General features: G+C 55.6%; 1 protein-coding gene across 2 annotated transcripts in view; it reads left to right on the forward strand.

Moving 5' to 3' along the window:
* Positions 1 to 14440, forward strand: part of CAMK2A (calcium/calmodulin dependent protein kinase II alpha) — a 57823-nt gene that overhangs the window by 24071 nt on the left and 19312 nt on the right. For both annotated transcript variants that reach the window (XM_082726270.1, XM_082726269.1), the window contains exons 4-13: positions 2743 to 2797; positions 3628 to 3693; positions 3797 to 3869; positions 6929 to 7031; positions 8285 to 8368; positions 8499 to 8593; positions 9623 to 9745; positions 10122 to 10205; positions 11594 to 11636; positions 14070 to 14110. In XM_082726270.1, the coding sequence (XP_082582396.1) occupies positions 2743 to 2797; positions 3628 to 3693; positions 3797 to 3869; positions 6929 to 7031; positions 8285 to 8368; positions 8499 to 8593; positions 9623 to 9745; positions 10122 to 10205; positions 11594 to 11636; positions 14070 to 14110 (767 nt within the window). The remainder of the gene's footprint in view (positions 1 to 2742; positions 2798 to 3627; positions 3694 to 3796; positions 3870 to 6928; positions 7032 to 8284; positions 8369 to 8498; positions 8594 to 9622; positions 9746 to 10121; positions 10206 to 11593; positions 11637 to 14069; positions 14111 to 14440) is intronic.

A 14440-nucleotide genomic window follows, 5' to 3' on the forward strand; every position in this document is an offset into this window, starting at 1 on the left:
GACTCTAGCCATGCTGTAGTCCACGTGGGACTGGTGCCCAGCCCTGGGGGGGACCGGATCAGGGAGGCCCTGGCTCAGCACAGGGGGTCCAGCTGTGCTGCGCACATGGGACAGGAACAATGCCCCATGCTGCACCATCACCACCTGCTGATGGGCCCATCCTGAGGCCACCCCAGGAGCAGGGGACACCCTGAGAGTTTAGCAGGGGATTTGGGGGTAGGCAAGAGGAGTGAACTGGTTGGTGAGGTAGACGACAGCGTCCTCATTTGTCAAGTTCTCCTGGTGCCGGGCCCTGAGTTGAGGGCTTTACAAGCATCATCAATTATCCCCCTGCAGCAGGCCAGTGGTGTTAGCACTATGGGTAAGAAAGGAAGCTCAGAGAGGTTACCTAATTTGCCCAAAGTTACACAGCTTACAGGAAGCAGAGCTGGGAGGTGAGCCCAGCAAGAATGACTCCAGAGCCCAGATTCTCACCATTCCATCAAACCTCCCAAGGGGACACCAGGAAGTGTGTGTCAGAGGGCAGAGGCTAGGATAGCAAGCACTGCCCTTCAATTTCCAAGAAAAAAAACCATCCCTGTTGGAAATATGAAAAGAATGTCAGAAATTCGTGAGTCCAGCTATATAAATGAAAACTAGGTTACAGATTTGTTGGATCTATGGAAATATTTTAAACAGTCAAAAGCTGGCAACATAGCTCAGTGACCACAGACATGTCAATCTCTACCACGTGGTGAGACCCTTTCATACCCCATGGTGGCGCTTGAATCTTCCTTTTCCTCTTTGGCTTTGGACTGTTCTTTCTCAGGGCAGCCTTCCCTGATGGGAGTGGAGGTTTTATGTGTCCTGTCTCCTGGGTTCTGAGCTGTGCTGGTGCTCCCTCTCAGGGACGAAAGCCTACCCCAGTGCCCTTATGCAGGTGGCGGCTGGAATCCAGCCTGTGCTCCCCTTGCTGGCTGCTTAGATGGGCAGCATTCTTTTCCTTTTTTATAAAGATTTATTTATTTATTTGAGAGAGAGAGATCACAGGCAGGGGGCAGGGGTAGAGGGAGAGGGAGAAGCAAGCTCCCTGTTAAGCAGGGAGCATGATGTGGGACTAGATCCCAGGACCCTGGGATCATGACCGGAGCCAAAAGCAGGTGCTTAACCAACTGAGGCACCCAGGCACCCAGAAAGGGCTTTGTTTTTGTTTGTGTTTTTAACTTTATCTGGCTACACTAATAATGCAAGTTTATGGTAGATCAATGAGAAGACAATTTTTTTTTTGAGAAGACAATTTTTAAAGTATATTCTACAGCCTTGGGACTTAGAGGTTATACTGTATGATACATGTTTTCATATGATACATGATGTCTGTACCTTCTCAGATGTTTCTATACGTGTTGTGCTCCCAAGGTGCCTGGTCGGTTCAGTCCTGGTGGAGTATGACTCTGGGTCTCAGGGCTGTGAGTTCTAGCCCTGCATTCCGTGCAGAGATTACTTAAATAAATAAATCTTTAAAAATATTTGTGTTCTGTTCTCCTCCATCTCTAGCCACCTTCTCCCCTGCCCCCATAGTAGATGCCTACTCTGATGTATTTGACACCGGCTTCTCCAAACTTTATGTGCAGATCAGAGAGCCATAAGCCATTGGGGGGACTCGATACTGAGTCAGAAACACGCGCATATGGCCAGAATTCGGATGGCACTAGGGCTCGCAGATAAAGCAGAGAATCTCACCCACCCACCACTCCTGCCCTCCCAATTCCCCTCCCCAAGGTCCCACAAAGCCCGCTTTTTTGTATCCTTCCAAAGACACTTATGCCACAAACAGGCCTAAATACATCTTTTTAAGTACCACACACACTGTTTTGCACTTTGCTTTTTTGCCAAACAACATAATTCAGAGATGATTCGGAACCAGGGGAAACGTAACTACCGTATTATCTTAACAGCTGTGTGATCTTCCGTTGGGCGATGTATCCTGATTCTCTGAGCATGTACCCCGCTCTGTGGACGTTTTTAGGCTGTGGCTCAGGGAAAGGATGTGAATCTGTCCTGGGAGAAAATGCAGTTGGCTAGCAGGGTACAGCCCCTGAGTCAGCTCTGGGCCTCGGTCCTTCCTTCCAGAATCTCAGGGGTTAATTTTGGGAGATCTGGGCTCCTGGGAGTCTTGCCCCTGTTCTTGGTAAGTGAGGTATGAAGAGATGACAGTTTCTCAGCAGGCCTACCTCAGGGACCCTGGTCCTCCCACCAAGACCAGCTCTCTTATCTCACATCTGGTTGCCCAGCATGGATCTTCCCCAGGGTTGGCCCTGGGTGAACACCGCCTGTGTGCCTCATGGAGTTCTCACAATGAGGCTGCAGGTCCAGGAGTTTCATTCTCATTGTTCAGGCAAGAAAAGAGAGGCTCAGAATGGTGTAGCAACTTGCGTAGGGTCACAGAGCGAGCAAGTGGCAGAGATCTGAGCCATTTCCCTCATGCCAGACTATCCAGCCAGGAAGCTAAGGGTTGGAGGAAGGAAGAGACCAGACTTCGACCAAAGCTGGGAAGGGTCTTTCATCTTTAAACCTGGGCCTCTTTTGATGATGCCCGAGGTCAGTCACCATCTCTCACTGGCATTTGTCAAGGCACCTGTTACCTGGCTTGTGCTCAGTGACTGAGAAGTTGGTATGTTGGCCATTGGAGGGGTGAGGTGAGAGGGCGGGAGGAGGTGGAAGCAGTGCTTCCGGGTTAACTGGCTGCTTGGGCCCCTCCCACAGTCCGGCTCCACGACAGCATCTCCGAGGAGGGACACCATTACCTGATCTTCGACCTGTGAGTCTGGGCCTACCCCGGGTCGTGCAGGGGCTCGAGGGGCAGCCTGAGCAGGGAAGACCTAGGTGGGTCCCTTGGCCTGAGTCCCAAATGCTGCCAGGCTGGGCAGAATTCCCGTTTGAGACGGAAGTGATAGGCCTGCCACCCAGACACAGCGGGTGGGTCATCCTGAAACGCCAACGCACACTTGTTACTTCTGCCGTCTTACTGCTTTGTTTCTATTTGTGGCCAGCGGTGCTGGCTTCCCATGTCTAGTGGCAATATAAAGTTTCTTTCTGGAGTAATTCTCAAGTTTTGAAAGCCACTCAATCGAATGACAAACAATAATGAAATGATAGGTTCTTGGGTTGGCAGAGAAACTCAGCGAAGACACTGGCCCCATGTGCTGAAAACAGTTAATCATGGGGAAGGCTCTGCATATGTGGGTACAGGAGAGCTCTCTGGGCCTTCTGCTCAGTTTTGCTGTGTGCCTCACATTACTCTAAAAACTAAAGTTTATGAAACAAACAACAACAACAAAAACCCCAGCCCCTGGGCTTCCTGATGAACCTGAGTGATCCCCTCTGAGTGTCCCACCCCCTGACCTAACTCCAGCGTGGACCCAGTGGGAAAGAAGGGCAAGTGGGGGAGGGGAGGGCAGTCCACGGAAGGGTGGGATAGGACCCAGGAAAAGGGCTGCAGCGGGAGGCACCCCAGGGCCCCAGGGACTCCTCCCTTTGGACTGAGATTCTGAGGTCCCTGGGTCACGCCCTTAGCTTCCCAAAGACTCTTCCAGAAGAGGCAACCCCAGGGGCCTTCGTGGGAGGGTGACTCTGTGCCTGTCTCCCCAGGGTTACCGGTGGGGAACTGTTTGAGGACATCGTGGCCCGGGAGTATTACAGTGAGGCCGATGCAAGGTGAGCACCAGGTGCCTGGGGGCAGGGCGTCTCCCCCACCAGCTTCCCAGCTCCCCAGGGGATGTTCACCTTCACAGGGGGACCCTGTCCTCTCTCTCCCCAGTCACTGTATCCAGCAGATCCTGGAGGCCGTTCTCCACTGCCATCAAATGGGTGTGGTGCACCGGGACCTAAAGGTGAGTGACGCACCCAAGGGGGCAGCTCCCCTACGAAGCCAGGAGGGTCATCAGAATCCCTTCAATTGCCCTGAGTTGGGCTGGGCTGGGGAATACCTACCCCATGATTCCGATGAGGAAATGGGCTGCAGGGAGGAGTAGCCAAGCTTTGGATCCAGTCTCCTGATGCCCGGGCCCACGTGCTCTGGGCCAGACCAGGTAAGCTGTTGTAAGGTCGCCCCAGGCTGGCTCTGGTGGGGTCCAGGTCCCAGCCAGGCCACTCTCCAGCCACAGGGCCTCAGCTGCCTTGCGGTGGGGTTGCCATGGCAACCTCTGCTGGGGGTTGCTTGTTCTGTCAAAGGAGACAGCACAGTACCCAGTGCGCAGGGACACCGTAGTTCTTGTTTCTGGATCCCTGGCAGGTACAGGCAGAAGAAGCACAGGACTTGGGGCCCCCAGGGTCCTTCCTCTTCCCACTGAAGGAGAAGAAAGGCCTGGGCAGATGTGCAATCTAAGGTTGGCAGTAGCCGCATAGCCTTGCCTGGTCGGCACAGATTCCTTGCTCCCCTCTGCTGAGCCTCAAGTTCCTGCGATTTTCAGAGCAGCAAACAGAGGCCTACAAAGTCTAAGGGACTTGCCCAAAACTCTGCCGTTCAGTTGTGCCTGAGCTAGGATGGAGCCCTGGCCTTCTGACCCCAGCCACTGGGCCTGCGGGGGTCGGGGCCAAAAAGTCATTCATCGCAGCTCCTGCTCCTGCAATGGTCCCTTCTAGGTGCCTGTGAACCTCTGCTGTTTGGCCTTCAGTGACTCTGAACTCACTTCTTTTTTTTTTTTTTTTAAGATTTTATTTATTTATTTGACAGAGAGAAATCACAAGTAGGCAGAGCAGCAGGCAGAGAGAGAGGAGGGGAAGCCGCTGAGCAGAGAGCCCGATGTGGGATTCAATCCCAGGACCCTGGGATCATGACCTGAGCTGAAGGCAGAGGCTTAACCCACTGAGCCACCCAGGTGCCCCTCTGAACTCACTTCTTGAGAGGCAGCCCCCTCGAACCACTGAGAAAGTCTCCTTTCATCTTTCCTACTCTGGCCTGTGAGCCCTGGTGCTGCCCTTGGGGGCCACCCAGATCAGGCCTCCAGCTCAGGCCTGAGGTCCGTGGGTGGCTTCATGGTACCTCCTCCCTCTTGTGCAGGCTGTTCTCCCCCATCTCCACCCAGAACAGGACCCCCCAGGCCCTCCTCAGCCTGGACCCCCTCTCTGGACACTCTCCCTGGGTGTCCTCTACCAGGCCTGGGCCCCTCTCTGGGATCCAGCGTTCTGCCCAGAAGCCCTACCCACCCATGACTCTCACAGCGGAGCTCCATGGGGCTCAGTCTGGACCCACAGGCAAGTGTGCAGTCCAGGAGGGTCCTGGCCGGACGGCAGGGCCATTCTCCCAGAGGGCCTGTTCCTATTATAGCAACAGCCCCTGCATGGGAGGAGAAAGGAGGAGAAGCAGCACAAATTTAGGCCACTCTGGATAGATTAATTAGTGGCATATTCATCAAATCAGGGCAGGACGGCTACCAAGACCCAGGACACATTGGGCGCGCAGTCCCCAAAGGATAAAAGAAGGCTTCATGAGGGGAAGATGGAGCTATATTTGTTTAGGTCCCACCTAGCTTTGGGCAGCAAAAGGTCAGAGGTGGGACCCCGTCAGAAGTCCCAGTGGGGAAGGGGGTCAGGGGAAACCGGCTGTCTCCAGGGACGTGGAGCCCAGGCCCCCACCCCAGCTCCAGCAGTGATTCTGAGTGCTAATGCTCACTGCGCATGTGCCGTGGGCCACTGCCAAGGGCTCTGCGCGGATTATCACGACTAATCTGTACACCAGCCCATGACGTGGGCTCTGTCCATTTTTCTGAGAGGAGACCAAAGCTACGAGAAGTCAAATGGCTTGTCTAAGTTCCATAGCACAGAAGTGGGGGAGCTGGGTCAGAGGCCAGGGCTACCTGACTGCAGAATTCATTTCAGCCCCTCTCTGGCCTGTGGGGGTGGGGGACATTTCCTGTTCTTTTCTCCCAGTGGAAGATAGCAGTCTCGGGGCCCCAGAGGCCAGGTGGCATGTACAAGGGCCCATGTCTCTCAGTTCGACGTGTTTGAGAACGTGGCTCTCGAGCCAGACTTTGCCTCAATTCTGATTCTGTGCTTTATCAGCTGTGTGACCTGGGTCACGCCACTTAACTTCTCTGAGCCTTGGTTTCCTCATCTTTATACATATGACAAATATGTATGAAGTACCCACTATTTGCTGCTCTCTGCCTTGGGTGTCGGTGATAGAGTGGTAAACAGACAGACAGGGAACTCACTGTCTGTAGAGGTGACAAATAATGAACAAGCACAGAGACAGATGGGGGGGGATTACAAATTGTGGTATCTGTGACGGTAACGACAAGTTGCTAAGACTGAAGATACCTGGGGGGTCCTCCTTTCAATAGCCATGGAGGGACGACATAAAGGTGAGAGCAGATGAAGAGAAGACACCAGCTTTGTGAAGCTCAGAGAAGGAGCAAATCAGACAGGGAGAACAGGAAGTGCAAAGGCCCTGAGGTGGGACCAAGTGTGATTGTTTTAGAGAACATAGGAAGGCTGCTGTGGAAAAAGGGAATAATAATGCCTACCCCAAAGGTTGTTGAGGTGACAAGTGAGATGATATATGCAAACACTTAGCCTGGTGGCTGGCACATAGTAGGGGCACAATAAATGTCACTCCTTTTTCCTTATTGTGATGGTAGCTGCCCCCCCAACTCCCTGACCCCATGTCAGCCTTAGCCCCAAACCCTGAGGAGAGGCAAAGGAGGGGATGGGTGGTGGAGAAAGGGTCTTCCTGTTGCTGAAGACAGAGGTCTTACCCTAGGGTAGTCCCCTCACTGGAGGCTGGAGCTCAGGGTTCTGTGGCTGGGATTGAAGGTGGGGGCAAGGCGCCTCTAGATTGTCTAGCTACTCCTCCTGTGGGCTCAGGCCACGGGACATGAGGTTCGGAATCGGCTCACTGTCCTCTGGTTCTTTCTTCCCTCATTTCACTCTTCTATCTGGTCCTGGGAAGCCGGAGAATCTGTTGCTGGCCTCCAAGCTCAAGGGCGCCGCGGTGAAGCTGGCAGACTTCGGCCTGGCCATAGAAGTGGAAGGGGAACAGCAGGCATGGTTTGGTGAGTGGGGACGGGGGTGGCAGGGGTGTGGGGGCCAGGCTTGTGTTGACACATTGGCCCCTAGGAATCCTAGGCCCAAGCAGGCGCAGGTAAGAGATGGCTGGGGAATCAGCCAGAGCTCCCGGAGCAGAGGTCCCACTGCACAGCCTCTGGTCAGTGGGTGTTGCCCATCTTATCTCCACAGGGGTCAGGTTCAGGGACACGGTTATCCTTAAAACAGTACATGGCCTCTCCACATGCACACGCACTACCATGGCTGGCTGGGGGCTTCCGTGGGTTCCCCTAATGGCCTGGGTGCCAGAGCTAATTATCTTGATTTTACAAACGAGGAACGGAGACTAAGAAACTTGAAAGAGTTCACGGGAGACTAAAAGGGACAGAGCCAGGATTGAAACTCAGATGACTCAGCAGACTCTGAGGTTTTGGCATAATTGAGTCCTTTCAGCTAGCTGGGGGCACTACTGCTCAGTGATTAAGAGACAGAGCTCCCGGTTCAAGTTCCGACTCTGCCACTTAGGAGGTGTGTGATCTTCGGCGAATCATTTCACCTTGCTGAGCCTTTGTTTCCTCATCTGTAAAATGGGGTGATGATAGCATAGACCTCAGGGCTGTGTGAAGAGTAAGTGAGACCAGGCATGAGCACACACACTCAATAAATAGTAACTGTTCTTATGATTCCTTGTTCAAGTACTTTGGGTGTCTGTTTATTTCAAACGATCCTTCTGACACTGCTGGTTGGTAGTAGAGGGAGGAATCCCTAATCTCTCATTTGGCAGATGAGGGAACTAAGGCCTCGAAGGAAAAGAGACCCACCAGGGGACTTAGGGCAAAACCAGAGTTAGGGACCGGCCTCCTGCTAGCGCAGAACCAGCTCCTAGAAGGGTGGGGAGTGAGCGAGGGTTCAGCTCAGCCTTCAGCTGATGTGGCAAGGACATTTTGCCTAGAATGCCACCAGCACTTGGTAATGGCTGCAGGAAGGCTGTTAGCAGTGTACGACTCTGAGCAGGACCCCATGGGAAGGACTGACTGATGACTTCTGCCATAGGCTTTGGAGTGGGGAGCGGGGGGCAACAGGTACCCTATGCACCTGTCCACCCTGGTCTAGAGGTTTTGCTGCCTTGCTGGGCAAGAACTTTCTGTCCTCGAGCCACTCTTGGGATGGGGAGTGTGTCCGTTCTCTCCAGGGCAACCTCATCTCTCTTACATGCCAACCTCTATGTGTGCGTCTGCTTGTCTGTGTGTCCGCGGAGCAGGGTTTGCAGGAACGCCGGGATACCTCTCCCCAGAAGTGCTGCGGAAGGACCCGTATGGCAAGCCTGTGGACCTGTGGGCCTGTGGTGAGTCCATCCCAAAGCCCTCTCATCCCCCTGGGCTCCTGGCCCTCAGGGGGCCCTCTCCTTCCCTATCCCTCCCACCTTCATCACTTCTCTTCACACGCAGTGAGGTTTCTCCTGGTCCTCTCCCCAGGGGTTATCCTCTACATCCTGCTTGTTGGGTATCCTCCATTCTGGGATGAGGACCAGCACCGCCTCTACCAGCAGATCAAAGCTGGTGCCTATGATGTGAGTGTCCCTCCTCTCTCCAGGCTCCCTGCCATGCCCTGAGTCCCTTCCAGTGAAAGCCAGCACCCAGTGAGGTCAGAGATCTAAGCTGCCTCCTGTCCGCCCTCCCAACCTACTTAGGCCCTCTGCCACTCCCTAGTTGCAGGTGGGTGGAGCTTGCAGGCTGGGTGGCCCTAGCCTCATGGTTGGGCCTCGGCGTGATGGCACTTAGCCTGGGGCCCTGGAGGGCAGGAGTAGCACCGAATTGGGTTAAGAGGTGGAGAGTAGGTCCCAGAAGCCAGACTCTCACCCTCCCTCCCTCTCTCTCACAAATAATAATGCACACACGAATAATAATATTAGCTAACACGACACTTTTCTTAATGCTTTATAGATTATTAGAGCTCACCCACATACCCATCTATGACATAGGTACGATTATTATGCCCATTTTACAGATAGGGAAGCTGAGGCACAGAGAAGTTAAATAACTGCCCTTACCACATAGCTAAGAAATGGTAGAGCTGGGATTTGAACCCAGGCAATTTGGCTCTGGCATCCATGTTTCTCATGACCAAGCTATACTGCTTTTCAATGAGGCTGATTCTATCAAGCCCTGTAGTATGCGTTTTATATCATAGTTAATCTTCACAGCATCTCTAGGGGCAGCTGGAAGGTCACCCAAAGTCTTGTCTAAAGTCACATGGCCCAGGAGACAGAACCAGGACTTAGACCCAGCCTTCCGATTCTGAAGTCTGGCCCATAACCACTGGCCTCCTGCTCCCCAGATAAGGCACAGCCTCAGAAGAACAAAGGAAGGCCTTCTTTCCCTCTGGCCCCAGCTCTGATTTATCCAGGGGACCAAGGATCCTGCCCCTCCTTGGGTTCCAGAGAGGGTCCCTGCATGGAGGATCCCAGCGACTCCTGGTTGTGGATGCCCAGTGGATGGGCAGTAGGACCCCTGCCTGCTCCCCTGCCAGTCAGGGGCTGGGGGATCGCAGGGGTGGCCTGGGGTAGGCTGGGCAAACCTGGCCCCTCTGCCCCTTCCAGTTCCCGTCACCAGAATGGGACACGGTCACCCCGGAAGCCAAGGATCTAATCAATAAGATGTTGACCATCAACCCATCCAAACGCATCACGGCCGCCGAGGCCCTCAAGCACCCCTGGATCTCGGTGAGCCCTCACCTGCGGGGTCCTTTCTGGGAGTCCCTCCTGGCATCAGGGTGCAGACCCCCATGGGGTTCTCACCCTGTCCCCGGCCCCTCAGGCCCAGCAGAGGGTCAAGGGGGCTTCACCCAGAAATGCTGCCATGCTGTGGCTCTCAGGGGAAGTGGAAGTGGGAGGCGTTCTGTGTCGGCATCACAATGGTGGGTGCTTCTGGCAGGGATATCGGGTACCAGGGCTGCTAAGCACCTGCGGCATTTACAACGTCCTCTAGAACAAAGATTTGTGCTCCCCAAATACCAAGCACCTCTCTGTAAGACACCCCACTGAAGGGGCTTTGGGCAGGCCTGCCTCCCACTCACAGACCTTTCCCCACTTCCTCCAGCATCGGTCCACTGTGGCCTCCTGCATGCACAGACAGGAGACCGTGGACTGCCTGAAGAAGTTCAACGCCAGGAGAAAACTGAAGGTAACACGTCCTTGCCCTCCATAGCCCCCGGACATGGAGTAGCTCGGTTGGGTCTCCGCAGAGGCCAAGAGATTCACTCACAAGTTCTTTCCTTCACTGAGTCAACAAACATGTCCTGAGCACCTACTGTCTGGGCTGGGGGGGTGACCATAGCAGGGCCATGAACTAGGTCTGGAAAGATCAGGAAAGCCTCCCAAGAAGCCCTGCTGGGCAGGTGGCTTATGAGCGGACACCACAAAGGATGAGCAGGTGTTAGTCATGTAGTCAGAGCGGACGGACGTTCCAGACAGAGAGAAAGCGCGTGCCAAAGTCTGGAAGCATGAGCTTGCGCCTGTAGGGAGACTGTAAGAGTTTCAGCGTGGCTGGCGAGAGGGTCTGGGGGCTGAGATGGAACTGGGTAGGAGACCAGGGTGGGTGAGAGACCCTGGTGCAGAACACTGGAGAGGACAAGCCAAGAGACGCGGACAGGGGTCACAGCCCAGAGGAAGCCACAGTGGGACCCAGGCGGGCCAGGAGCTGCCAGCCTCGTGAGCAAGTGGCGTGTGCTCTTAACCTGTGATAGCTCCTGGCCTGGACCTCACCAGGGACTCCATGAACAGGTAGGAAGAGTAACTGAGGAGTCCCCAGCCTGCTGGAACAGAGAAGCCATCAGAACGCTGAGTGACAGATGCCGAGGGCCCAGTGCCTTCGGAAACTCCTCACCAGCTGTTCCCAGGCCTGATGTGATGGCCCAAGAAGGGGGCTTGGGCCAGGCGGGTGGTGGCCAGCATGACGCCAGAAGAACTAAGTCCCACCCTACCCCCCAGTGGGAGTGGTCACAGAGGAAATCTCAAAATGTCTTAAAAAATCATGGGCGGTCAGACTCGGAGAGTGTCCAAAACAGATAGCATCAGAAGCAGGAGGGCCATCCCCTAGACCCTTCATTGGGACAGGAGTGTTTCTCTATGTCCCCCAGACTGTGAGCAGGGAGCCCCGGGAAAGATGAACTAGTGATGAAACAAGGTACTGAGCACCATGACGGAGGGTGAAGGGGGCCCAGGAGGGCAGGGGTTATTGTCTTTGGCCTTTAGGAGTCCCCACCAACAGGTGTCTCTGAGCCCTTCCACCACCTCTGGCCAGGACAGCGGAACCTATTAATATCTTCTGCAGGGATGGCCCTGTTCTAGGAGCTGTGCCAGCTAATGCCCAGCTCGCTCCGGCTTCCCCAGGGAGGCAGAGATGGTCTCCGGGCTGTGGGGTGAGGGCAAAGGGAAGGGCAGGACAGAAGGCTCTGGCTCTGTGTCTGAAGGCAGCACCTGCCTCCCCTCCCCCGCTCGTCCCATTTCTCTCTCTCCTCTCCCCCCTCACCTCCAACCTCCTGTCCCCTCCCCCACTCCTTATCTTTGCAGGGAGCCATCCTCACCACCATGCTGGCCACCAGGAACTTCTCTGGTAGGTGGTGGGACCTCGAAGTCCCGAATATATCCTGCACAGGTCTGTTGGGAGCATTGCCCTGTCGATATCTGTGGGGCCTCAGGCCAGGGGCCTGGGGAGACTGAGGGCTACAGAGGACACTAAGACTGGGGGTTCAGGTCGCCTGCACCCAGAAAGGGCTGAAGCCGATTGGTCAGCAAGCCAAAGGCCTACAAGGAAGGGTTAGAGGTTGAGTCTGGTTCCCTAACCTCGCAGCAGGGCTGGGGTTCTCAGGTTGGGCCAGCCCGAGGGGTTCCTCCCAAATATTGGGGTGTTGGTTCAGGCAGGACAGAAGCAGTCCCAGGGAGTAACAATTTTCCCATTTTCCAGTACCGAGCCCGTGCTAAGCAGTCCCCAAGCTTTTGCTCAGGTGGCCTTGGTGACCATGCAGTGGGGGCCCATGGCTAGGCAGAGAGAGGCAGGGCCTGCTTTCCTTCAGCTTTGAACCACCTCAGAGCAAGTGCCCTTAATCAAGACGGGCCACCAGAGAGCCTGGGTAGCAGCCTTCGGGCTGGGCCGCAGCCGGCTGGTTAAGGCAGGGAGTACCCAGCGACCCGCAGGCCACAGCCCGGAGCCCCACAGAGAAAAGGAAGGGATTAGTGTCAGGGCTTAGCAAGAAGCTCCCCTTGGCACACTGGAGAGCGCCCAGGCCAGTGCCTGCCAGAGGCTTCTCTCTGGGGAGATAGGACAGCTGACGGGGCCACTGAGCAGATATAGCAAAGCTCACCCGAGGGGCCCTCTGATGGGTCAGGCAGGACACGTGGCCGGCTCCACAGCAAGGGGTCGGCTTGGGCAAGTTCTGGTTCTGACTTTGCGGAGGGTCCACATGCCCATTTAACCAGCTGGACGAAGACCCAGAGGTGGGAAAACTCGGGAACTTCCAATGCGGGCTGGCCCCGCCGCACTGAATCGCCTTCCCACTGTCTCCCCAGACTAGGGTCCTGCACTTCCTTAAACTGAAAGACGAGCCGCTGGACAGTCAGAGTCTTTTTTTAACCTCTGAAGCACCCCTTGGAAACTCGAGTCCAGAGCTCACAAAATGGTGCCCATGGGTCAGTTCCCATCTCTTGATGGCCCTGCGGGACCAGTGGTGTTTTAAAACGGTGGAGTTTTTGAAGAGTTCCAGCAATTAAAAATTAGGAGATTTCACAGAAAAACCCAGATTTCTGTCTTTTCTTGAAAATCGGAAAAAAAAAAAAAGAAAATTAGAACATGTGACCTCATGGGACCCCCCCACCCCCAGTTCTGTGGTTTCAGGCTGGTGCTGAGAGGCCCCTCTTGAAGCTGGAGGGGGGACTAGTCCCCCTGTCCCACTGTACACCCCAGCCCAGGAAGCTCACAGAGGATGGACAGTCATTCCTCTCAGCTTTGGGATCCAGAGCCATCCACCCCTGCATTTACTTGCCTGGAAGGGGTTGTAGGTGAACTTGTGAGAGGGACGGGGAGGCTGGGCCAGCATGAGCCTGTCCCTCTGAGCTACAGGGTGTCTGTGTCCCGTGCTGCCCCTCTTCCCAGGCTCGCCATCCCCAGGCCACCGGGAGAAGGACTTCCAGTGGCTACCGTTTACTGAGCACCTACTGTATACAGGTCCCGTGCTGTGCTAAGCGCTTTAGAGATCTCCTGTCTCCTTTAACGTAAGGCATTTGTTTGAGGTCTGAAGCAGCCGGAAGCCAAGCTGGGCAGGGCTGGGCATTCATGCCAGTTCCTGGCTGCAGCCCTCACCAAGGGCTCTGGCCAGGAGGCAAGGAGGGAGGGAAAGAGGAATGACAGAGGTGGGGCCTCCCTTAGCAGCCCTTGCTCTGCTTTTCCCAGGCACCATGGACACCGCCAGCCCCAGCATGGGGCTCTGGAGCTGGAGGGTAGGGAGGCCTCGGTAGGGGATGGGCGCTCTGGCAGGGGTGGGCCCCAGAGTGGGGCATCTGCTTCTTCTCACCGGCAAAACAAGGCTCGCAGCTGTCCAGAGTGAGTAGGCAGGCTGACACATGACCTCGGCAGCAGCATGGGCCTAAAATTAGAGCGGGCTGGGGCGGGGAGGGAGCGGCCAGCCCTGGGCCAGGCAGCCAGGCCTCCGGGTTGGCCACCACCAGCACGGGTGGTGACCGGGATCCAGAGGGAATCCCCAGGCTGAAACAGCAACCCCCGGGGCCTGGGACGCATCGGTCACCTCCTGCCACCCATGGGGCCAGAGGGGCATGCTCGAGATTGCTGAGGACAGGGGAGCCCAGGCCCACCTCGTGGGCCACCGGCAGTCCAAGCCCCAAGGAGGAAGGACGAGCAGAAGGAGGAGGTGTCCCTCAGATCGCTGAGCCGGCTCCGTGCCGTCCGCCTGCCCGCAGATGCTGCTGTTCCTCACCCTGTGGGCCTTGGTGCCCTGCCTGGTGTTGGTAACCCTCTACTTTTTCTCCTCCGTAGGAGGGAAGAGTGGAGGAAACAAGAAGAATGATGGTGTGAAGGTAAGCCCCCGGGAGCACGGCAGGGCCTGCCTCTGGCAGCCTTTCCGCCGACGGGGCCTAGTTTTCAGGGCCGGGGCGAGACCTAGGCCTTGCTGAGCAGGTGTGGTCACTCGTGCAATCGGGCTGGTCCCAGGATGGGTGGGGGCCGGTGGGGGAGGGGGAGGTCCGAAAGTCGACGGGAGAGGCAGGTGGCCTGGGGTTGGGGCGGGCACAAGGAAAGGGGCAGGTCTGAAGGAGATTTCTGTGGTTCTCTGGGATGGGAGGACTGGAAAGTGAAAGGGTACGAGGAAGAGACAGACCTATCATGAGGGGTGACCTCCTCCTTCCCAA

The sequence above is a fragment of the Mustela nivalis genome (assembly GCF_964662115.1).
Source record: "Mustela nivalis genome assembly, chromosome: 3".
Lineage (NCBI taxonomy): Eukaryota > Metazoa > Chordata > Mammalia > Carnivora > Mustelidae > Mustela > Mustela nivalis.